The 27,304-nt window shown below is 39.7% G+C and overlaps 1 protein-coding gene across 1 annotated transcript in view; it reads left to right on the top strand.

The window, feature by feature from the left end:
* The window catches only part of LOC126298331 (dynein axonemal heavy chain 7-like), a 1,150,327-nt gene that overhangs the window by 731,178 nt on the left and 391,845 nt on the right, over positions 1–27,304 (top strand). The window contains exons 37-38 of the mRNA XM_049989626.1: positions 20,843–21,020; positions 21,733–21,961. Of these exons, the coding sequence (XP_049845583.1) occupies positions 20,843–21,020; positions 21,733–21,961 (407 nt within the window). The remainder of the gene's footprint in view (positions 1–20,842; positions 21,021–21,732; positions 21,962–27,304) is intronic.

Here is a 27,304-nt window from a genome sequence, read left to right as displayed (position 1 = left end):
TAAGATCTATTACAACCAAGTTAGGCAGTAAAGAAATTGAGACACTGAGAAAATATTTTGGAGGATGAAGTATGCTCTGTCCAGCCACCCTGATTTAGATTTTCTGTGGCTTTCTCATATCAGTTCAGGCAAATACCAGGACAGTTCTTTCATTAAGGCCACAGCTATCAACATGTCTTTTCCTAATAATGCATGCTTAGACACTAAAGCACCAAATAATTTGGTACAGGCACACGTATTCAATTGCAGAGGTATATAAACATGCAGAATATAGCACTGTTGTAGGCAACGCCTATGTAAGACATTGTCTGGCACAGTTGTTAGATTGTTTACTGCTGCTACAATGGCAGGTTATCAAGATTTAAGTGAGTCTGAACATGGTGTCATAGTTGGTGCACGAGCAATGGTACACAGCATCTCCAAGGTAGTGATGAAGCACAAATTTTCCTATGCAACCATTCCACCACTGTACAATGAATATCAGTAAATGTGGTAAATATATAAAATCTCATACATCTCCATGACCAGAAAAAATCCTGCAAGAACAGGACCAATGAAAACTGAAGAGAATCATTCAATGTGACAGATGTGCAACCCTTCCACAAATTGCTGGATATTTCATTGCTGGGCCATCAACAAGTGTCAGCATGTAAAACATCATTGATATGGGCATTTGGGGCCAAACGCCCATTCAAGTACCCTCGATGACTGAGTGATACAAAGCTTTATGTGTTGCCTGAGCCTGTCAACACTGATATTGAACTGTTGATGACTGGAAACATATTGCCTCATGGGACTAGTCTTGTTTCAAATTGTATCAAGCGGATGGACATGTACAGGTATGGAGACAGTCTCATGAATCCATGGGCCATGAATGTCAGTAGGGGGCTGTTCTAGCTGGTGGAGGCTCTGTAATGGTGTGGGCCATGTGCAGTTGGAGTGATATGGGACATCTTGTATGTCTAGATATGACTCTGACAGGTGAAATAACCGTAAGCATCCTGTCTGATCACCTGCATCCATTCATGTCCATTGTGCATTGCAATGGACTTGGGCAATTCCAGCAAGACAGTGCAACACCCCGCACATCCAGAATTTCTACAGAGTGGCTCCAGGAACATTATTCTGAATTTAAACACTTCTGCTGGCAACCACGCTCCCCAGACATCGTCATTATTGAGCATATCTGGGATGTCTTGCAACACGCTGTTCAGAAGAGATCTCCACCCCCTCATACTCTTACGTATTTGTGGGCAGCCTTGCAGGATTCATAGTGTCAGTTTCCTCCAGCACTACTTCAGACATTAGTCGAGTTCATGCCACATCGTACTGCAGCACATCTGCGTGCTTTCAGGGGCCCTGTGTGATATTACGCAGGTGTACCAGTTCCTTTGGCTCTTCAGTGTATATTCTAGGTGTACATATATTTTTGAGCTATTTATTTTCATTGTAATATGATGACAAATCCAATATCATTGTAAAATTATCATTGGATAAGTACATAAATAAATAATAAAATGTCAAAGATAGGGTGTATACCCTAGCATATGGTACACACAATGTATTTGCAATATCATATGATGCCACACTACTTCAGTGCTGCTGTAAAGAGATCATCTGACTATTACAGATGGGAATTGAAAATTAGTTAAGCTGACTGCATGTCATGTTCGCTTTGATTACATGAGCTCACATGTCTGGACTTCTTTTCCTTTAAGTAGATCATGTATAGAACTCATTAGTCAAACTGACATTGCCTCTCATTCCTTTCAGGACATACTATACATTTTTATCACATACTAGGTAATGATATTTTGTTGAGCAGCATACATTCACATTAGTGGTCATACTTTTTAAGATATCTTGTAAGTTTCACATTTGTTAAAATCACATTGCACAATTTTCTGTAACAACTGTGTTAATATTTTGTGGAGTTATAAACTGAGGTCAAAGGGTATACCTTTGGCTTAGCACTCTCTACTTTCAGTGAATAGTTTTGCAACACATATTTTTCAAATTGTCACTTGAAACAAAAACATTTCTGAATGTTAAAATATGGTTACAGAAACCATTACCATGAAATACACTCCTGGAAATGGAAAAAAGAACACATTGACACCGGTGTGTCACACCCACCATACTTGCTCCGGACACTGCGAGAGGGCTGTACAAGCAATGATCACACGCACGGCACAGCAGACACACCAGGAACTACGGTGTTGGCCGTCGAATGGTCCTAGCTGCGCAGCATTTGTGCACCGCCGCCATCAGTGTCAGCCAGTTTGCCGTGGCATACGGAGCTCCATCACAATCTTTAACACTGGTAGCATGCCGCGACAGCGTGGACGTGAACCGTATGTGCAGTTGACGGACTTTGAGCGAGGGCGTATAGTGGGCATGCGGGAGGCCGGGTGGACGTACCGCCGAATTGCTCAACACGTGGGGCGTGAGGTCTCTACAGTACATCGATGTTGTTGCCAGTGGTCGGCGGAAGGTGCACGTGCCCGTCGACCTGGGACCAGACCGCAGTGACGCACGGATGCACGCCAAGACCGTAGGATCCTATGCAGTGCCGTAGGGGACCACACCGCCACTTCCCAGCAAATTAGGGACACTGTTGCTCCTGGGGTATCGGGGAGGACCATTCGCAACCGTCTCCATGAAGCTGGGCTACGGTCTAGCACACCGTTAGGCCGTCTTCCGCTCACGCCCCAACATCGTGCAGCCCGCCTCCAGTGGTGTCGCGACAGGCGTGAATGGAGGGACGAATGGAGATGTGTCGTCTTCAGCGATGAGAGTCGCTTCTGCCTTGGTGCCAATGATGGTCGTATGTGTGTTTGGCGCCATGCAGGTGAGCGCCACAATCAGGACTGCATACGACCGAGGCACACAGGGCCAACACCTGGCATCATGGTGTGGGGAGCGATCTCCTACACTGGCCGTACACCTCTGGTGATCGTCGAGGGGATACTGAATAGTGCACGGTACATCCAAACCGTCATCGAACCCATCGTTCTACCATTCCTAGACCGGCAAGGGAACTTGCTGTTCCAACAGGACAATGCACGTCCGCATGTATCCTGTACCACCCAACGTGCTTTAGAAGGTGTAAGTCAACTACCCTGGCCAGCAAGATCTCCGGATCTGTCCCCCATTAAGCATGTTTGGGACTGGATGAAGCGTCGTCTCACGCGGTCTGCACGTCCAGCACGAACGCTGGTCCAACTGAGGCACTAGGTGGAAATGGCATGGCAAGCCGTTCCACACTACTACATCCAGCATCTCTACGATCGTCTCCATGGGAGAGTAGCAGCCTGCATTGCTGCGAAAGGTGGATATACACTGTACTAGTGCCGACATTGTGCATGCTCTGTTTCCTGTGTCTATGTGCCTGTGGTTCTGTCAGTGTGATAATGTGATGTATCTGACCCCAGGAATGTGTCAATAAAGTTTCCCCTTCCTGGGACAATGAATTCACGGTGTTCTTATTTCAATTTCCAGGAGTGTAGTTTATCTACTGAATGCATGAATATTGAGTAACTGTACTGTCTCAGCAGTCTTTGTCCTCATTCAGAACATTCAGAACCAATTTTTGTGAAAAGTTTGACTGTCAGCAATAACAAATATCATATCACAGTGTTTGATTTTTATGCGCTCTCAAATACAATTAAAATACATAGTTACAGTTTCATGTACCTGTATAGCTGTGCATGTTAAAATTCCACTTTCAGGAAAGTGGAGGTGCATCAGCCCTGGGTCAAATCCACACAGCAGATTAATGAGAGTCAGTGTACTGGTCAGCTTAGATGTGGTTTTTCGAAACTTCCCCACATTTCAGTAGATGAATATTAGACTGGTACTTAAGTTCTGTCTCAGTTATACAATTTGCATACATTTAGAAAACTTTCATTCACTTTCACATGAATAACACTATGCATAGACAAGTTGACATACAAATATTCCATTCCATGGGGTAATGGGATAGTGATCAGCAGGGCATTCAGCCACCCCTCAAACTAATCAATAAATAACCATGATGACCCTGCATGACGCAGGATGAAGGCACAACTAAAAGAAGAAGAAGAAGGAATAAGTTACAATTTTAATTAGTGTTGCTGATTTAATATCTTAGTGGATAAAGCAGAGAAGAGCATAGGTGCTCCATAAAAATACTCACTCCTGTGTTGCTAATAGTTCATGTTTTATATACTCAGCAGTTCATAAATATTTGAATACAAAGACTATTGGGGCCATTGGATCCAAAAAATGTTGTGAGCTATTTTCTAGGAGAAGATTACATACAATTTGATTGTGGAGTTAAGAGACATAACAACTGTTCTAACTCAACTTAACTACAGTCATGGTCAGTTACAAGGGTAAGCCAGAAAACAAGTTGTTAACTGCAGATTGCAGATGCATACCATTTTAAATTTGGTTTCTGTGTGATTTTAGAAGGTAGAATAAAATGTCTGGTGGTTAGATAGCCAGTATTCTGCAGTCAATGGCTAATTAATAACTCAAGTGCAAGTTGTCAGGTGTGTTCAGGAGTGTACTTTACTACACTGGTCTCAGTTGTGTAATTTTTATAGACAAAGGAACTATCCGCAGCATACGTCTCTTGTATAATGTGTCCTATGTATTGCCATAACTGTATTGGAAAACTGTATTTAGTTGGATTAAGAATTCAACAAATGACAAGGAAGAATTACAGGGAAAAGGAGCAACTTGACTGCCATCTAGAATTACAGCACATTGCAACATGTGGAAGCAATGATCTTGAAGAGCATTGTGTGAGGACTGATGATGTGGCATGGGACCTAGATTGTCCTTATGGAAACATGTTGAACAACAAGTAAGCAGTCATATTTTCATCTAGTTGGCACATATTCATTGGTACTATCTGCAGCACCTCAGGTTTTATGGGAAAAAAGGGATAGTTTCCTAATACAGATCATTAGAGGTGAAGAGTAGCAAGTCCACTGCTACCATCATGAGTCAATGCAATCACTCATTGAATCTAAGCACCCCTTCTTCCCAACAAAAAAAATGGATGAGGGATTGCCATAATCATGTAAGGTTATGCAGACACTGTTTTGGAAAATGCAGTTGCTCAGATTACAGTCTCATCATGGCAATTTCAGTGACATTTCCCATTCCTCCATACTATAGGAACAGTCACAGGCCATAAACTGCAACCAACCAGGATAGTGAACACAACTTTTCTGGATGGTAATGCCTGCCCTCACACAGGAAGACAAAAGCATGGGTTGTAGCAAATGTTTTATTGGGTATGCTTGAAATTCCCACTTACAGTCCCAGTACCTGATGGCACCTCTGTCTGATTATGTACTCAGTTAACAGCTGTGTTAGCCCCCCTGTTAACTACAATCTGTAATAGATCTCTCTAACAAAAAACTGTGCCCAGTAGTTAGAAGAAAGCACAGATCACACCTATCTTCAATAAGAGTAGCGGAAGTGATCCACAAAACTACCATTCAGTACCATTGACATCCATTTATTGTAGAATCTTAGAATATATTATGAGCTCAAATATAATGGAATATCTCAAACAGAACAACCTTCTTCATGCCAACCAATATGGAGTTTGAAAACATAGATCAAGTGAAACCCAATTCTCACTTTTCTCTCATGACAACTTGAAAGCTATTGATCAAGTCAGTCAGGTAGATACAAATACAGTAGATTTCTGAAAAGCATTTGACTCAGTATCACATCTACACTTATTATAAAAAGCACAAATATGTGGGATATCAGATGATATATATGAATAGATTAAGGATTTCTTGGCATGGAGGATGCATCAATTTATTTCAGATGGAGAGCCACTGACAGATTTTTGTATACCCCAGGAAGTGTACAATAATAACAGGAACCTCAGACTTGTTGGAGATGATGCAGTTATCTACAACAAAACACAATGTGAAAGAAGCTGTTTGAATATTCAGTCAGACCTTGAGAAGATTTCAAAGTGGCTCAATGAATAGCAACTTGCTTTAAATGTTCAGAACTGTGCACTTCACACACACACACAAAAATAAGTTCCCATAAAGTAGAATGATTGCATAAGTTCAGTCATGGATAAAGCAGGTAGTGGTCTTTAGTTTACAGGTAACACTAGAGAAATGCAATCAATCTCCAAAAGAGGTCATTCACAAATCACTTGAGTGACCCACCCTAGAACATTGCTCAAGTGTGTGGCATCTGTACCAAGTTGTACTGGCAGGGGACACTCAACATATACAGAAAAGGGCATCATGAACAGTCACAGATTTATTTTACCCAAACAAGAGTGTCGCTGAGATGTCGAAAGAACTGAACTGGCAGACTCTTGGAGACAGACAGAAACTATTCTGAGCAAGTCTGCAAGCAAAATTCCAAGAACCCACTATAAATTATGATACCAGGATTATTCTGCAACCCCTACACATCACTCCCATAGGATCATGACGATGAGGTTAGGTTAATTACAGCATGTACAAGGCATAATCATTTTTGTCACTCTCCATATGTGAATGGAATGAGAACAAACCCCTAATAATCAGTACAGTGGGACGCACCCTCTGCCTTGCACTTCACAGTAGTTCACAGACTGTATATATAGGTGTAGAAATACTCTAATTATGGTTCTTCCCAAAGGTTGGCATCTATCTTGTCCCCATCAATTGATTTATTTAGTCATTCCACTTTAAACAACTCTCAACAGCAACTCCCATATACCTTAAAATCATGACTGATTCTAGGAACTGATTGCTGATTATTTAGTCAAATGATATTGAATTTACACACTTCAGACCTTGCCAACCACACACACTGCCCACCTTCCAAAATAAACATAGGCCATTGTCCCAGTGGGGGTTTGTGTACTGCAGGAGGGATAAACATACTCAATGTGTAACTGCATTGGAAGGGTAACTATGTGGAGACGAGACTGACAAACATTTTCTGAAGAGTGACAGCAGCCTTTTCAGTAGTTACAAGGGCAACAGCCTGGATGATTAATTGTCCTGACCATGTTATATTAGGCATCATATGCTCATACTGTGAACAGCTACAGCAAGAGGAATCTACAGCAGTTATATTTTTCCATTACGTTTAACACTATTCTATGGTTTAATGATGTAACTGCAACCTCTTGAGTAAAATATTCTGGAGATAACATAGTACCCTTTTTGGAGCTCCAGATGGGAACTACGTAAGAGATTGGCCTCGCCAGAAAAAAAGAAATGAATTTAGCATTCTATGACTCAGAGCAGAAAATGTTAGATCCTTTCTACATCTTCATACTTACATGCAACCCTCCATAAAATGCATGGTGGAGGGTACTTAGTGCCACTGTTAGTAGCTCACTGTTCTTTTCTAATTGTAAATGGAGGAAGGAAGAAGTCATTGTCTGTATGCCTCTGTACAAGCACTTATTTCTTTTACTGTGTCTACATGATCCTTAAACAAATTCAATATTGGGAGCAGTAGAATTATTCTGTAGTCAGCCACAAATACCTTTAAATTTTCTCAATACTGTTTTATACAAAGAATGTGATCTTCAATCCAGCAATTCCCATTTGAGCCCCAGAAGAATATCTGTAATACTCACAAGTCAATCAGACCTATTGGTAACAAATCTAGCAGCACACCTCTTGCTTTCATGTCTTCCCTTAAACTGACCTAGTGGAACTCCCAAACACTTGAGCAGTACTCAAGAATGAGTCACACTAATGTTCTATATGCAGACTCCTTTATAGATGAGTTACACTTTCCTAAAATTCTCCCAACACACCAAAGTCAACAAATCGCCTCCCCTACTACTGACCTTACATCCCCATTTCATTCCATACTGTTTAAAACATTACTCATAGATATTTAATTGACATGGTTCTGTCAAGCAGCACACCACTAATACTGTATTTGAACATGATAGGATTGTTTTGCCTACTCATATCTATTAACTTACATTTTTTTCTACATTCAGAGCAAGCTGCCATTCATCACACCAAATAGAAATTCTGTCTAACATCCTCTACCCTTGTACATTCTCTCAATGGTGACACTTTCCTGTACACTGAAACATCATCAGCAAACCCTCACAGATTGCTGTTTGCATTATCTGTCAGATCGTTTATGTGTACAGAGAACAAGAGTGATCTTGTCATACTTCCCATGGACACTCCCCACTACAACCTTGTCTCTGATGAACACTTGCCATCTAGAACAATGCAGTCTTTGAGCCACTCATATATCTGGGAACCTATTCTGTATGAAGTTGAAATGTATTCCCAGTTGTGAATATGGAAAACCATCAGGTATGTAATGGAATGACAACAATGAAAATTGATGCCAGATCTGATCTCATACACAGATTTCCCAATTCATGTGGGTGGTCACCTTAAACACTTTGGCTATGTGTGCATTGCTCATGCATGTTCAAAAGAATGTTGTATAGTACTTCTTTACTATGTGGGCACTGTAATATTGTATTTATCCATCAATACCAGGCAGCAACTTTCAATTAAAATGTCCTCTTCCTGTAAAAGAATTACATAATGTGTATGAGAACAGATTGTGATGAATGAAAAGATGATGTATGAAAGCTTGTTTCTGGCTATGAGCTGTGCATGGATATCAAAAGTGGTTAAGGCAACAACTTGCACAAAGCAGGAAATCCAGATCTGAGTCTCAGCCAGGCACAAATTTTCATTTTTATCATTCCATTATACAGCTGATGGTCATCCAGATTGACAGTTGTTGTGAATACATTTCAGTATTTCATGATGGCTGTAGTTGCCAGAGTACTTTAGACAAACATGCATGTCTGAATGAACATTGCATAGTACTTATTAACAACATAGGCACTGAAATATCATATTCCACATGCTAGAGCAATTGTTAACAGTCTGCAGTGGGGTATTGTGTCAAATGCTTTCTAGATATCTAGAAGTATGGATTTTGCCTACTGCCCTTCATCCATGATTCACAGCTCATTATGCTAGAAAAGGGCAAGCTGAATTTTGCATGAGCAATGATTTCTAAATCTCTACTGAATTGTGGACAGAAGCTTTTCTGTCTGAAGGAAATTTGTTATATTCAAGCTTAAAATGTGCTCAGTTAGTCAACAGTCAACTGTATAATTTGCAGAACCATTCTTTTGCCCTTTTTATATACAGGTGCCCACCTCCCCTTTTTTTCCAGACACTTGGAATTTTGAGGCGAGTGAGAGATTCATCATGTCAGACCTCCTTTTTTCCAGTGTAGAGTAGCAACTCAATATGGCACGGACTCAAAAAGTTGTTGAAAGTCACCTGAAGAAGTACTGAACCCTGCTGCCTCTATAACAATTGTATTTGTGAAGGTGTTGGTGGTGCAGGATTTTGTGCATGAATTGACTTCTTGATTAAGTCTGATAAATATTCAGTACCATTCATGTTGAGCAGTCTAGGTGGACAAATCATTCACTCAAACTGTCCAGAATGTTCTTCAAACCAATAGTGAACAATTGTGACCTTGTGACATGGTATATTGTCATCCATAAATATTCCATCATTGTTGGGGAACATAAATTCCATGAAGGGCTGCAAATGATCTCCAAGTAACTGAACATAACCATTTCCAGTCAATGATTGGTTCCATGTCTTGTAAACAAAGCCAAAATCATTGTGGAGGCACTACCTGCTCACGCAGTGTCTTTTTGACAGCTTGGGTCCATGGCTTTGTGGAGTATGTGTCACACTTGAACCCGATCATCAGCTCTTACCACCTGAAATTGGGACTCATCTGACCATGCCACAGTTTTACACTCATCTAGGGTCCAATTGATATGGTCACAAACCCAGTAGACACACTGAAGGCACTGTCATACTGTTAGCAATGACACTCACGTTGGTCATCTGCTGCCATGCTTCATTAGCACCAAATTTTGCCACATTGTCCTAACAGATACATTCATCATACATCCCACATTGATTTTTGCTGTTTTTTCATGCAGTGTTGCATGTCTGTTAGCACTGACAACTCTACACAAATGCCACTGCTGTTAATTCCTGTTGTGGGGCCGTAAGTACATTAGAAAACTTTTGACATGACTCACCTAAGTACAAATGAGAGCCCCACCCATGCCCTGCCCTTTTATATCCTTTGTAGATGATACAGCCGCTATCTGTATATGTGCACATCACTACCTCATTACTTTTGTGATAACGTGCTGTCAAAAAGTAATGGGAACTACCATAATTTTTCAGGCATTATACATCCTATTTTTAATTCCTTAATCTTCTTGGTACACATGTTCCTGATGTCTATTTGTATTTTCATCTGTTTCCAATATTTAGTTAATTGTTGATAGTCATAAAGCATATACATGTTTTGAGTAGACTCAGTGGAATTTTACAAGAGGTATAAATGTTCTGAAGAGGGTCAAGAAGACGCTAAAGACAATGACCACCCTGATCACCCTAAGAACATCAATTACTGACAAAAACACGGAAGACATAAAGAACATGGGTCTATAAAGGTGCCAAATCTCTATCAGAGAGGTTGGTGATAATGTCAGCATATTTTTTGACTCATGTCAACCAATTTTTTTCCATGTTTTGGGTGTGAAACATGTAGCACCAAGTTTGTTATGAAATTATAGAATTTAAACCAAAAATGGTGTCACATGGATATTACTCAGGAATTGCTGAATGAATTCAGCAATGATCCACAACTTCTAAACAATGTTTTAACAGGTGAGGAAAGATGGGTATACTCGTATGACTTTGAAACCAAGGCCCAATCGTCCAAATGGAAACTGCCTGAAGACCCAAGACCAAAAATATTTGACATGTTTGAGCACATGTGAATGCTCTTATCACTTTTAGTGCATAATGATTTCCTGTCTTATAGTTGTACACTCAATAAGGAATATAAATTATATCATGATAATACTCCACCTCACACCTCAATGCTTGTTCATAATTTTTTGACAAGAACAAAATTTCTCTGTTGCCTCATCCACCATATTTGCTGAGCACAGCCAACAGTGACTTCTTTATAATTGTGAAACTGAAGAGAACCATGAAGGGATGTCATTTTACCAACACTGATGAGATAAAAGCAGACACTCTGAAGGAATTGAACACCATAATGAAATGTGAGTTCCAGAAGTGCTGCCAATAATGTGTGTGAAAGTTATCTGCCTGCTTTATTGATCTGCATTGCAGGGCAGCCGGCATGTCAGAGGCAAGAAATTGTTTTTCCAGCCCCAAACATGTAGGCTGGTCTGCACAAGAAGCGCCTTGTTATGGAATAGTACTGGCCTCCATTATCAATCTTCTTGGTATGGCAGCCAACCCTATTTTCAACCTCCTAACATATAGACTGTCCTGCATGACAGCTGTGTTGTTGTTGTTTCTCTATCAGCTCACTAATAAACCTGTTTTATTTGGGCTGCACATGCAGATGGGAGAAGTTTGTGATGGATATAGGAGTAAATGGACTGAGGGGAGGGTTTGAAGGGGATGATTGAGAGAGGGGGGCAGAAGAGGATGGGCAGGGCGATGAGGCAAGAGGGAAAGGATAAGGAAAGAGGGAGGAGGAGATGAATAAGGAGAAGGAGGCATGAGGAGGTAGGTAGGGTTAAGGAGGTATGGGGAGAAGGTTAGGGAGATGTGGGGATGAGGAGATGAACAGACAGCAGTTGGAAGGAGGAGATAGATAGTGGGAGGGAGACAGGAGGACATGTGCAGAAAAATGAGGCAAGAAGTATGGGCAGAGTAAGATGGGAATGAGTTGGATATAGAGAGAGGGCTTGAGTAGGAGACTGACAATGAGAGAGAGGTGGAAGAGATGGATAGAGACAGGTGTGAGGAGGGGACAGACCGAGAGAGTTAAGGAAAAAATGGACAAAGAGAGGGGGAGGGGGAGATGGAGAGACAGAGGAAATGAGGAGTGGCTGATGGACAAGAAAATGGCCCTGAGCACTATGGGACATAACTTCTGAGGTCATCAGTCCCCTAGAACTTAGAACTACTTAAACCTAACTAACCTAAAGACATCACACACATCCATGCCTGAGGCAGGACTCAAACCTGCGACCGTAGCAGTTGCGCAGTTCCTGACTGTAGCGGGTAGAACTGCTCGGCCACCCCAGCTGGAGCTGATGGACAGATAGAGGTGGGAGGATGAAGTGGACAGAGAGACAGAGGGAGGAGGGTATGTGTGCAAAATACAGTATATTTCAAACACATAAATCAGTGGATCAACGGGGAAAAGGCTACTAGTGACATTAAATGTGAAACATGTCTCATTAATTAAAAATTTTGTGGTGATTAGTGTTAGAGAATTTCCCATAAAGCCAGTTTTACAGCAATTCAATGAACTTTCTGCCATGTGACACCAGAAGCAGAATATAATTTACAGGTAGGTAACTGTTCATGTGGTGCCCAGGGTGAGGATCACATTGCAGATGAGGTACCGTGAAGAAGAACTCAAAAGTTTTAGTACAGATATACATGACAGAACTTGCAAACTGTTGACAGTGTTTTACATGGATAGCAAAATGGAGTGCCTACAGTAGAGTGTTGTCAGCAATATACAAGACTGTGAGACATTTTGGCCCTTACATTAAAGTCCAGCCACTGACAGTGTTCACAGACCATAGACCCATCATATCACCCTTCCACATCAACAATATTTGTTTGCAATGGCAGTTCTGGCACATAGAATTAGTTAACTAGCTCAACACAGACACACTGCATATTAGAGGCTCAGAGAACATAGTTGCCAACTATTTTTCAAGAGTATAGAGTTTAGACAGCATTTTAAATTATGATGACCTCACCACAGTACAAGAGGCAGATCAAGAGCTGCACTACTTACTAACAGACTGGCCCATAGGATTGTGACTGGAGCAAACAAATGTGCCAGCAAGCTAAGTCAAGATATGGCATGATGTCTCATGATGGAGGCCATGGTCATACATTACTCAGTGATTCCACAAAGTGGCATTTGACAGCATCCAAAACCTAGCACACTCAGGGGCAAATGCCACTATCAAGTCTCTAACTGAGCACTTTGTGTGGTCATTAATCAAAAAGGATGAGAGGACCTGGACTCATTCATGCTCTCAATGTCAGAATTATAAAGCAGGAAATCAGGTTGGACTGAGACTATACCAGTCAAAGATATAGCAACCAAGACAATAGTGAAGACATTCATTGTACATTGGTTAGCACATTTTGGAAGCCCACTGCATATTACAACAGACCAGGGCTCACAATTTGAATATAATCTGTTCAACAAACAGACTAGACTGTGTGGGTTCCAGTGCCATCTCATAAGAACTTATCACCTAGTGAGCAACAGAATGATTGTAATGTGGCACAGAACACTGAAGCCAGCCCTCTTGTGTCACTGAAAGGGTTGAACAGAAGTGCTATCACTATAACTTCTCAGTTTACAGACTGCGTATAAGGTGGATATAGGCGCATCAGTGTCAGAGATGGTTTACAGGGAGCTGTTGAGAATTCTGGCACACTAATTCACAACTGTACCACTACCAACAGAAATGGAGCTGCCACTGTTGGTGCTGCAGATTGGTGACCATGTGCAGGAATGAGGCAGTTACCTGTGTACCACCAGAGCATACATCCAGTCTTCATGGACAAAGCATTGGCAGATTGTTCATTCATGCTACACACAGACACTGTCCGGGCTCCTCTACAACCCTCTTATACTGGACCTTACCATGTGTTATGATGTGATGCATATACAACGATATCTTGCAAAATGGAAAAAGCATTAGGTTGTCCGCTGAAAAGAGTGACATGTATAAGCAAGTTACCCCCTTAAATCCAAGTGCCTGTGGTTACTAATGATGATGGCATGTGTCATAAAAAATTACAAATTGCTGACAGAATTTTTGCACTGGAAGATGGGTGCTGTTATCACCCAGGGTTCACCAGGGGTCTACAACAGCAGCAGCCATATTACACAGTGAGACAGCAACTGATAACTGCTATGAGCCAAACATGTGTGGAGAAACAAGACATATCTGATGGAGGTCAATGCCATTCAGCTCCCTAGATGCCTTCTGATGAACTGCCTGTCAGAGATCAGTCCACTACTGATTTCACTCAAAATTCCAGCAACAACTGATAAATCACATTTTGGTGCTGGTTCCATTCATGTTTTTGAGCAGCTACTCACAAATGCACCACACCAAACATGCACCCAAATGATGGTTGTGAACTCCAAATGGTGTCACAGGTCATGCAAATAATCCAGTATGCCTAAACCCTATGCACATAAGCCAAACCAGTTTGCCTCATTCGATGGAGAATAGTGACCATTTACATGTTCTGGACAGAAAAACGGGTCAGTAACTTCTCATCAACTCAGGCTGTGAAATAAGTACAATCCTGAAAAATCTTGCAGGCTTTCAACTTCAGTATCTCTTCTACAGCTCCAGATGGTGAATTATACAACTATTAAGATGTATGGTACCACCAGTTGCACTGTCAACTTAGGACAGAGCACACAATTTGTATCAACATTCATGGTTGCAGCCATCAATGAACCACTTTTGGTCACTAACTTTTTCCACCGTTTCCACTTTTGCACTGGTAATTCTATTCATGGTGTTATCAGAAAATCACTGGGTCATACTCCATCAATATTGAAAATTTCCTCTGCATCACTGATTAAAAAACTTCAAGACTTTTACCATTCACTAACTAAACAACACACTATGTGAGAGCAGAAAACTAAACATGCAAAATTAGAGAATGAAAATTTGGTGTTACACAGAACTGTGCATGACAAATGAAGCAAGATATCTGAGGTCAAGCTCAACTGTCACTCTTAACCCACAAGTGTTGCACCTATGTATCAAGTGCACCAACCACAAATAAAATTGTCTTGTACCATTTCTTTGTTGCCTTACATCTGTGAGCCCCTGCCTATTCTTTCATTACTGTTTTAGCTAACACAATGCTGAAGTGTGCTGTCTTATGTCCAAGTGAGCAGCAGTAACATAAAATAAACATTGAGCTAGGTGAGAAAAAAATGTACGACCCTTGCAAGAAAATGACCCAGATTCCAAACTAGCAGAACAGTCACATAATGAGGCAGTTATCTACAAGATAATAAGTAATCAAATAAGTGGTTGGTTGTGATCTGATGCAGTTGCACTCTTTAATGCTATGAGTGTGTCATTACTGTTAGGTAACACTTGCATGTGGAATCATAGTGATATAATGAAAGTTGATTTTATTAGCATTTATTTAAACAATGATTTAGCTCATATAATATAAGTTTATTTCATTGTTATTTAATTTAACTAAGATTAAATTGTGATTTTTCTCATGTGTATTTACTTTGGTAACACAAAGGCAACTATTCTTTCCATGTTCACAAAGTATGCCACTCACCTACTTGCGTTGTGAAACACAGTGCATCCACTTGAGATTTAATGAGTCATGCTATTTCTGACACAAAGCATCATTCACCTCTTAGTTCTCATCTCTGTGCTATCTTACACACTGGAAAAATTAAAGATTAGTACAAACAACTTCAGTGGATCTTCAAAGGAAGCTGAAGAATAGATGAGGAAATGTCTTAGAAGTTGTTGGAGCTGGATGCTGTGAACACTGGCTATATAACAAGGACATAAAATCATTACATAAAGAGTCCATAAGTAACAGTCACAAATACATCACCCAGTGGGAATCTTTGGTGATTACTACTACTCTCTCCAACCATGAACTTCATCCAGTGGGTACAGAGCACATACAGGTCAGGGAAGGTTCTCACTCTCCCAGTGTTCCTTCTGTTTCATCCAGTGTTCCTACACTCCCAACACAACATAGCATTGGGATGGAACCATCCACAGAGTAAACAACTTTGCAGGATTTCCAGGCTTTCAGAAAGCATGGCGTCTAGCTCCATCTGAGTTATTTTTCGTAACAACAGCTGCTGAAAAACTATTAAATATTGGTATTGTGTGACTATCAAATACTGTGCACAACTTATCCATCCACTTTGTACCTAAGAGGGATGGCACATATGGGATGTGAGAAGAATACAGGGCATTTAACACAAGAACAGTGCCAAACAGATACTCTAACCCTAATTTAGAGGACATTGCCCAAACTTGGCAACATTTAATCAATAAGGATCTCAATCACCTTCTATTCTGTTTTGCATACTTAGACAATCTATGTGTTTCTCTTCTTTACCCAAGCAATATGAGCCTACAACTGGCCTTCTGAGCACTGGATCAATATGGAATAGTGACAAACAAGGACAAATGCCAGGTACACAAGAAAGAGATTATGTTCTGGGAAACACAGTGACACAAGATGGTATCAGACCAACACAAGAACATACAGAACACCTCCAGTAGACACCACACTCTACCACATTCCATAAACTTCAAAGATTTCTGGGAATGGTTAACTTTTATAGGCATCACATTCCCCATACTGCAGAAATTTGGACACCTCGACGAATGTCTTGGCAGGTAAAAGTACTTGGGGTAAACAGGCTTTGCTATGCACCTCCAAGATGCAACTTTGGTTTGACACTGTCAAAGAGTACCCTCACATTTTTTAGCAAGTAAAAATATTTGGGGTAAACAGACTCTGCTATGGATCTTCAACATGCAACTTGGATTTAACACTGTCAAAGAGTACCTTCACAACACCATCACTTTGACACACCCAAAATAAATATGTTCCTAAATCAAAACTTTTTTCTCCCACACAATGTGTTTAACATTCACTGCAGCCTAAGATATTATAGATGTAACTTTAAAATTTGGTGCAGCATTACTAATTCTGTAATTGATAGTGGTGCTGAAATTTCTAAATTATATTCCAGTTTTAATGGTTACTTAACCTATCGTGTTTTATAGTAGAAAATCACACTTTCCTTAAAAAGTTAGAATATTATACACATATTCTTAAAAGGCCTTTTGGCTGATGTCTCTATGGTACAACATCCATGCTCTTCAAGTTTCAAGTTTGTAACTATGTTTGCAGTGGCTTTAAAATTGTGCAGTAACAAGTCAACAGAATAAATGATACATGATATACACAATTTTTATGACATTCATTGCAGATCTATGTTAAAGTAAGTCTGACTCTTAAAGTATCTTCTAGATATTTCATTTCTGTGGCAAATTTTAAAGCCATGCCACATCTATCCCAGTCTACTGTATACAGCCCCATGGTTAATGCATTCAAGAGTCAGCAGCACCAGCAGCATGGACAGGAAGCTGTGCCTACTTGCCCACAATCTGTGGTTTCACATAGTAGTCTGCCTTGTTATTGTAGGTTTTAACAGTGGTGTTATTAGAATAAATGCTTGTGAGTGGACGCATGAGACAGATTTTACAGCATGAACAATTTCAGGGGTGGGGACCATGAGATAGAGATAATGGTCTGGGAATGGCACACAATTTAACAGGGATGTTATGGTTGTTAGAAGAGCAATTTAAGGTGACAGTAGATGGTGTGTGTAGAATATCAGGGAGAGATGTGCTTTTCATTTCAGGGCTTAGTTAAAAAAAGTCATACCCTGGGCGTGCTTCTGCACTGAGGCATTGAAGGCGTCAGTGGTACTGGATAACTTGGAGGACACTTCTGAGTTTTTTGAAAGTGTGAGCTGTATTTGTCAGAGGTTGAATGTAGGAAACTGCCAGTGAGATTTGTTTGTGGACAAGATCTGCAAAGTCACTGCTGGTGAGGAAAGCCAGGTGGAGGTCATTGATGTAGATGTTGAGAGATTTAGTATTGCAGTCGAAAAGTTTGACATGCCTAGGCTGTAGCAACGAGAGTATTTAATATAAAAGGAGTGGTAGCTGTCAAATTGTTGACATTGTTGTTTGTTGGTTGCTTTTATATGGACTTAAGTTTGGATGTGACCTATAATAACATGGAGGTCAATGAAATGGTAAGTGGTTTTGGATTTGAAAAGTATGAGGTGAATATGACTTTTAAAAAAGACTTAAGCTGCTGCCATAGCTTTAGACCACAAAGATGTCATTGATAAATCTATAACAAAACAGAGAAACCAGCTTCTAGGTCTTGAGGAATTCCTTTTCCATTAGGGGTATTTGGGTCATGAGGGGTAAGGAGGTCTGTGAAAGCTGTTGTTCTTGTGAAGACTGTAAGATTTTAACTTTTTTTAGCATGGTGTGCTTATGCCATATGTGTGTACCTGACCTAGTGTTCTGGACTTCTTCTGTATTGAGTTCGCCAGTCTAAGTGGCCATGCAGTTCTAGGCACTGCAGTCTGGAACCGTGAGACCGCTACGGTCACAGGTTCGAATCCTGCCTCGGGCATGGATATGTGACATGTCTTTAGGTTAGTTAGGTTTAACTAGTTCTAAGTTCCAGGGGACTAATGACCTCAGAAGTTGAGTCCCATAGTGCTCAGAGCCATTTGAACCATCTTTTGTATTGAGTTCAGGCAAGCTTGATGGTCATTTAACTTGTCACTGAAGTCATGTCCTCATAGAATGTGCAGGTAGTTCCTTCTTCTGTTGTCAGAGGGCTGTATGTATCAATTTTCTTAAACTAGAAGTAACTGAGAGATGTACAAGGAGACACTCATTTATAGTTCGTTAACAAGTGTTTATGTAGGTAGAAAGAGTGTGTAGCCTGCTGACAGAGGTGACAGTTATGGACATTTTATATAAAGATTGACGATCAGAAATAAAAGATACTGACAGAGAATTTCATACTCTCCAGACGTAGAGTGATAAATCAGGAATGTATGTGTTCCACATGTCTGTAAGGCATATAGTTCGTTTCCCTGTTTTGTATTGTGAGTGATATTTATTTCTTCATTTCCATTTGTAATTTCTAAGTGCTGATCTACTCATTCTCTATCTATTCAGACAACAGTGCAGTCACTGTGTTTTGTATTTGGTCATGTGCATATCTCAAAGGGAACTGAAACTAGATGGTCAGCCACAAATGCCAATGTTCCAAGAAGAAGTGGGTGTAGTCTCTTAAGTTTTCAGACTTAACCGAAGAACTTGATTATTTAACTTATTTCTTTGGTGACTGTGTGATTCAATGCATCAAAAGTGAAATGAATTGATGTGCTTGTAAAATTACTGAACCAATGAAATGTAAAGACATTTTAAAAATAAACTCTGTGAGGCATAAATGGTATGATGTAAATTAACATAAAATTAATTCGTTTTTCAATATTATTTGTCATATGTGCAACCTCAAATCGCTAAAAGCCAGTGGTTATTGTTCAACAGACCCATTTTTGCAGTAATTTTTTTGATCAAATTGCTGAGCCCAAATCAATTTTTTGCTATATCATCAATTGGCCTTTGCATTCCACAGTGCTACCAAGATTACCACTCCAAAACTGTTTACACTTGAGCCATATAAATATACTCAGTTAAATTTATCCACTTCTAAACATTTCTGTGCTCTGAATGCAGACAGAAATATAATTGTAACAGTCAACTTGTAAAACTTTTCTTTCATGACTGTCATGTGTTTGTGAGCGAAGTGAATCATCTACTTAAGTTGTGAATTCTAAAATAAACTCATATTCCTACAAGGAAATTACTTTTTCCTTTTCAAATGATGCAAGTAACATGCCTATCAGATTTCTGTATTTTGCAGTTCCATTTAAAAGTAACATAGGATTGTACCAGTTCACAATGAAGTACCAGGTGTGAAGAAGCCTTTGTTGAATGTAATTAAGATCTTCTGCAGCTCAGTCTGAATGGAATGAATAGGGTCATTAGGAACAGTTGTGTCTATTGAGGAATCCAAGATTTGATGAAGCCTCTCTGCCACATACTTGTCATGCTCATGTACAACTACAGTGAAGCCTCGATTTCCAGAGAGAACAATAGTAGAACAGTCTGGCTTCAGGTCACACATAGCATTGTATTCAACGTGAGTAAGATTTTGGGTACTGGTGATGTGATCTCATGGAGGACTGAGGGGCAATGCCAGAACTAAGAAATTCTTGTAGTCTGTGTAGAGGATGATTTGTGTAAGAATACGATGATCCCCACGTAACTAACTTATCTGTGCCCTTGTCATTGCTTGGTAGATGTCAAACATTTCGTATTGATGGTATATGAATTCTCAAAACTATTGTTCTGTATTTTCTGAGATTAGTTAAAAAACTGATGAGTATGATTCTTGATTATGTTCAAAACCTATCACTGAGCTCCATTTTTCATATCCATTACTACTTAGTTCTTGCTGTTATTAATTGTACAAGAAAATACTGTTACCATGTATCACTAAAGCATATACATTTAATGTGTATGATTAAAAGATATTCCTTTTTGTGTATTGGAATTTTTATATATTTTAATTAAACATACAAAAACTGTGGATGAGTTAGATGTTCAGTATTTATTTTCATGTACCAATGTAACTCTTTATGACTGCCTGCAGTTAGTTGCAGTGCTGTTTTGAGGAAAGTTCACCCTAAAGTGAGTTAATGTCATCACATGAATTTAGTGGATTTGGATGCATACAACACTGTTCCCATTGTTTTCTTAGACAGTTAGCCATCCTAGGAAAAAAAATCTCATTCAAAGCAGAATATATGAGATGTGAGGAGGTGAAGGGTGATGCAGCATTGTTAGCTTTATGTCAATGTATCACTGAACAATTTTGCAAACTTCATGGTTATGTATTTGGAAGACACAAATATCATGTTAATATATGTTTGTAGTAGAATATTCATAGAAGTGTGGCCTTAATATTGTGTATGAATCCTCTTGTAGGAATAACCAAAAAATCTGCTGCTGTGAGTAAGTTATTTGACTAATACATGTTCTCCTGTTGTCCTGCAGAGAGCTAACTACTCAGTTTTATGAGTCAACAGGACAGAAGATATACATTACCTCCACAGCATATGTTGAGCTAGTAACGTTATTTAAGGATTTAATTAACATTAAACAGTATGAAATATTGAAAGTTAAACAGAGATATATGATTGGGCTTGAGAAGTTGTTGTTTGCTGCTGAGCAAGTAAGTAATGATCATTGACATAATAATTTTCCATTTAGTTTTGTCTGCTATACACAAAGTGTAGTGAATGTTAATGGCTCAAGTTTTATAAATTTGGTTTTACATGAATGCATTAATACCTCTCTTTAAATATTTCACTTGCCTACTTTTTGTAAAGTAAAATACATAACTTCGTAGAAGAATTTGTATTCACAGGACTTATCATCAGTATACTAGTGTTTCGAGATGAAATCAAATGGTAAGCTCATAACAGATCTTTGTATTAACCAGTTACAGTACTCTGGTCAAGAAACCACACCATACAGCCCTGTTAGCTAATGAAAGATGTACCTTACAGTATACCATGTTCTGCATTTATTATGACGAAGAACATCTTTCATTTCAATATTTTTTTTAATTGCATGGAGTACCCTATCACACCTTCTGTCAGACCCAAATTCTCAACCTATCCACACAGTACTGACATTGTGCCCCTGCCTGCCATCCTCATTACTTACAGATTTTCATAGATTCCTGTAAGAGTTTGAGTGTGGTGTGCATCTGCACTGAAGGCCTCATTGGCCAGCCTCACCTTAATTATATATGTGGTGTCTTTCCTTCTGGACATGTTACCTTTATGAAAGATGTGTTAACACATTTCTAACACTATCTTTTAGAAATGCACCTTCAATAATTTTTCCTTATAAGTAGCATGTATTTCATATATCTACAGGTATGTGCACTGCAACAAGAACTCTCTACTCTAAGGCCAAAACTTGTTTCAGCAGCTAATGAAACTGCACAAATGATGTTGGTTATAGAAAGGGAAACATCACAGGTTGAAAAAGCATCAGCACAGGTACGAGAAGATGAGAAAATTGCAAATACCCAAGCAGCTGCTGCTCAAGAGCTTAAAAATGAATGTGAAGCAGATCTGGCTCAAGCTATCCCAATTCTAGAGGGTATGCTACACATATATTTGATAAAACCTTTTTGATTTAAGTCTGCTTATAGTTCAAGATGAATGTGAAGAAGGTATGTCTCAAGATATCCCAAAACAGGGCGAGCCACACATATTTTTGATAAAGTATTTTAATTTAAGCATACTTATGTTACCTTCTGGGTAGTGTGAAATTTGGTTACAACATTTTAGGGAAACTAATTTGATGACTCAACCAGAAGAATCACTCTATGACTTTTACTTACATTCCTACCACGTATCACAATGCTTTTTAATACATAAAGAAATAACAGTCTGAAGGTAACTCTGAAAGCAATTCAGTTCTCGAATCATTTATGGTTTTCTCAGCAAATAATTCCTTAGAAAAGGCAAACTGAGAAAAATTAAGAACTTATAATATGAACAATAAACTAATATTCTATTTCAGACCTCTCTCAGACCCTATGTGACATCATCAGGATTCTTTAAATGAGCCTGTTATAGGAGATGATCATTGTACAAGGGTTTCACAAAGCAAGGTCATGTTATAATAATGGGAGGGGCAGGAAACTGTATTGATAGGGATCAGGGCTACAATATTAAGTGTGAGGTGCTAAAAATAGTATCTACAATGAACCATACAAATGTTACTTGGATCCTGCCTTCATGTGGTATGACCAGCCCCAGTTGAACAGCTCCATCGAGAGGGTCAATGTGGAGTTAGATCGACTGCTTTGGGTGTCTACTTTGTCAGGCATAGATTTGGTTCCTCTTGATACTTTTGGTAGGGGGGACTTCCCAAGGCACGTGCTGTGTCTCAGTAAGAAAGAGAAGGCAAATTAGCCACGATGATAGCAAAATCTTCAAGGGGGAACTGAAATTCATGGGAGTACCTCTTTTTTAGGCTAAGATCAGTGTCCAATGATTCAACATTCGATGAAATTAAGCTTAATGAGAAGCAAAGACAGGCACGTACTAAAGATGATAAAATAGCACAAGATTCTTTTAAAAGTACAGTGAATAATAATGGTAGTATATCACAAGATTCTCATAAAAGTACAGTGAAAAATAATGTTGGTGTATTACATCAGAATATCAGGGGATTAAAAAAAGTAGATGAGCTTCTTGTTTGTTTAGAAGATTTAGAAGCTGAGGGTAGAGTAAATGTCCTATGCCTGTCTGAACATCATATGGTCACAGATATGGAAAAGGTACATGTAGGTGGATATAAGGTGTCAGTACATGTAAATAGAAACATTATGGAGAGAGGAGTAGTTGCAATATATTGCATGTTAAAATGTATCATAGGGTGAAAAATTTAGAAACTAAAATATCTACATCCATACTCTGCAAGGCAGAGAGTACCTTGAGTACCTCTATCGGTTCTCCCTTCTATTCCAGTCTCGTATTGTTAGTGGAAACAAGGATTGTCGGTATGCCTCTGTGTGGGCTCTAATCTCTCTGATTTTATCCTCATGGTCTCTTCACGAGATATAGGTAGGAGGGAGCAATATACTGCTTGATGCCTTGGTGAAGGTATGTTCTCGAAACTTCAACAAAAGCCCATACTGAGCTACTGAGTGTCTTTCCTACAGAGTCTTCCACTGGAGTTTATCTATCATCTATGTAATGTTTTCACAATTACTAAATGATCCTGTAATGAAGCGTGCTGCTCTCCGTTGGATCTTCTCTATCTCTTCTATCAACCCTATCTGGTATGGATCCCACACTGCTGAGCAGCATTCAAGCAGTGCACAAACAAGCGTACTGTAACCTACTTCCTTTGTTTTCAGATTGCATTTCCTTAGGATTCTCCCAATGAATCTCAGCCTGTCATCTGCTTTACTGACGATCAACTTTATATGATCATTCCATTTTAAATCACTCCCAATGCGTACTCCCAGATAATTTATGGAATTAACTGCTTCCAGTTGCTAACCTGCTATATTGTAGCTAAATGATAAGGGATCTGTCTTTCTATGTATTCACAGCACATTACACTTGTCTACATTGAGATTCAATTGTCATTCGCTGCATCATGCGTCAATTCGCTGCAGATCCTCCTGCATTTAAGTACAATTTTCCATTGTTACAACCTTTCAATATACCACAGCATCGTCTGCAAAAAGCCTCAGTGAACTTCTGATCTCATCCACAAGGTCATTTATGTATATTGTGAGTAGCAATTGTCCTACGACACTCCCCTGCGGCACACCTGAAATCACTCTTACTTTGGAAGACTTCTCTCCATTGAGAATGACATGCTGCGTTCTGTTATCTAGGAACCCTTCAATCCAATCATACAATTGGTCTGATAGTCCATATGCTCTTACTTTGTCCATTAAATGAGTGTGGGGAACTGTATTGAATGCCTTGTGGAAGTCAAGAAACACGGTATCTACCTGGGAACCTATGTCTATGGCCCTCTGAGTCTCGTGGACGAATAGCACAAGCAGGGTTTCACACGATCGTCTTTTTTGAAACCCATGCTGATTGCTACAGAGTAGAGTTCTAGTCTCCAGAAAAGTCATTATACTCTAACATAATATGTGTTCCAAAATTCTACAACTGATCAACGTTAGAGATATAGGTCTATAGCTCTGCACATCTGTTTGAGATCCCTTCTTGAAAATGAGGATGACCTGTGCCCTTTTCTAATCCATTCAGGTCCAGCGGCCTTTCATCTTTTGAGGGACTTTAATTGTTTCTCTATCCCTCTGTCATCTATTTCAATATCTACCATTTTGTCGTCTGTGCGACAATCTAGAAAAGGAACTGCAGTGCAGTCTTCCTCTGTGAAACAGCTTTGGAAAAAGACATTTAGTATTGTGGCCTGTAGTATGTCATCCTCTGTTTCAGTACCATTTTGGTCACAGAGTGTCTGGACAATTTGTTTTGATCCACCTACCGCTTTGACATAAGACCAAAATTTCTTAGTATTTTCTGCCAAGTCAGTACATTGAACTTTACTTTCAAATTCATTGAACGCCTCTCGCATAGCCCTCCTCACACTACATTTCCCTTCACATAATTTTTGTTTGTCTGCAAGGCTTTAGCTATGTTTATGTTTGCTGTGAAGTTCCCTTTGCTTCTGCACCAGTTTTCTAACTTGGTTGTTGTACCACGGTGGCTGTTTTCCATCTCTTATGACGTTGCTTGGCACATACTCACCTAAGACATATTGTACGATGGTTTTGAACTTTGCCCACTGATCCTCAACATTATCTGTAGTTGGACAAAACATTTCTGTTGAGCTGTCAGGTACTCTGTAATCTGCTTTTTGTCACTTTTGCTAAACAGAAAAATCTTATAACCTTTATTAATATTTCTATTTATGGCGGAAATCATTGATGCAGTAACCGCTTTATGATTGCTGATTCCCTGTTCTGTGTTGAGTGTTTCAAATAGTTCGGGTCTGTTTGTCACCAGAAGGTCTAATATGTTATCGCCACAAGTCGGTTCTCTGTTTAACTGCTCAAGGTAGTTTTCAGATAACAAAGATTCCAAGACTTACCAAGCGGGAAGGCGCCGGCAGACAGGCACATGAACAAAACACACAAACACACACACAGAATTACTAACTTTCACAACCGATGGTTGCTTCTTCAGGAAGGAGAGGGAAAGACGAAAGGATGTGGGTTTTAAGGGAGAGGGTAAGGAGTCATTCCAATCCCGGGAGCGGAAAGACTTCCCTTAGGGGAAAAAAAGGACACGTGTACACTCGCACACACAAACACACACACATATCCCTCTGCACATACACAGACACAAGCAGACATATTTAAAGGCAAAGAGTAAGGGCAGAGATGTCAGTCGAGGTGGAAGTACAGAGGCAAAGAAGTTGTTGAAAGACAGGTGAGGTATGAGCGGCGGCAACTTGAAATTAGCGGAGGTTGAGGCCTGGTGGATATCGAGAAGAGAGGATATACTGAAGGCCGAGTTCCCATCTCCGGAGTTCGGATAGATTGGTGTTGGTGGGAAGTATCCAGATAACTCAGATGGTGTAACACTGTGCCAAGATGTGCTGGCCGTGCATCAAGGCATGTTTAGCCACACGGTGATCCTCATTACCAACAAACTCTGTCTGCCTGTGTCCATTCATGCGAATGGACAGTTTGTTGCTGGTCATTCCCACATAGAAAGCGTCACAGTGCAGGCAGGTCAGTTGGTAAATCATGTGGGTGCTTTCACACGTGGCTCTCCCTTTGATCGTGTACACCTTCCGGGTTACAGGACTGGAGTAGGTGGTGGTGGGAGGGTGCATAGGACAGGTTTTACACTGGGGGCGGTTGCAAGGGTAGGAGCCAGAGGGTAGGGAAGGTGGTTTGGAGATTTCATAGGGATGAACCAAGAGGTTACTGTGTGTGCGAGTGTACACGTGTCCTTTTTTTCCCCTAAGGGAAGTCTTTCCGCTCCCGGGATTGGAATGACTCCTTACCCTCTCCCTTAAAACCCACATCCTTTCGTCTTTCCCTCTCCTTCCTGAAGAAGCAACCATCGGTTGCAAAAGCTAGTAATTCTGTGTGTGTGTTTGTGTGTTTTGTTCATATGCCTGTCTGCCGGCGCTTTCCCGCTTGGTAAGTCTTGGAATCTTTGTTTTTAATATATTTTTCCCATGTGGAAGTTTCTTTCTATTTCATTTTTATATATATATATATATATATATATATATATATATATATATATATATATATATATATATATATATATATATGGTGTGCCACAGTCTTTGTTCAAGATTCCTTGTTATTTCTACTGGTGTTGCTACTTTCTTATAGACAGTCACCTCATCTGTGAACAGTCTTAAAGAGCTTCTGGCCCTTTCTACTAGATAATTTAAATACATTGCAGGCAGTAATGGTCAGATCACACTTCTTTGGGGTACTGTGAAATTACCTTTACATGGTCTGAAACTTCATAAGCTTGTGTTTTTTTCATCAAACAGCAGTGTGGGATGGCGTCAAATATGTTTTTGAAGTCATGGTACTCAGAATCAACCTGAGCCCTGTTTTCTACAGTCCTATGCATTTCATGAAGAATCATAGCAAGCTCAAATTTGCAAGATATCTGTTTGGGGAACGAAAGTTGATTTCTACAGAGAAAATTTTCATCCTTCAAAAACATCATAATCCTTGAGCATAAAACATGTTCCATAATTCTACGGCAGATTGACATCTCTGATATAGACCTATAATTATGTTCATTTGTCTTATTATCCTTCTTGAAAGTGGTAATGACATAGGCTTTCTTTTTGCAGTTGCTTTAAGACCTAACTTCATGCAGATTCATTAACATTCACAATCTGTGATAATCCTAATCCTAATGATTAAATATTCCAATCTGAACACAGGATTTTGTTGGTATT

The sequence above is a fragment of the Schistocerca gregaria genome, chromosome X, assembly GCF_023897955.1.
Source record: "Schistocerca gregaria isolate iqSchGreg1 chromosome X, iqSchGreg1.2, whole genome shotgun sequence".
Lineage (NCBI taxonomy): Eukaryota > Metazoa > Arthropoda > Insecta > Orthoptera > Acrididae > Schistocerca > Schistocerca gregaria.
Note: the sequence above shows the minus strand (reverse complement) of the source record. Positions and strands in the feature narration are given on the sequence as shown.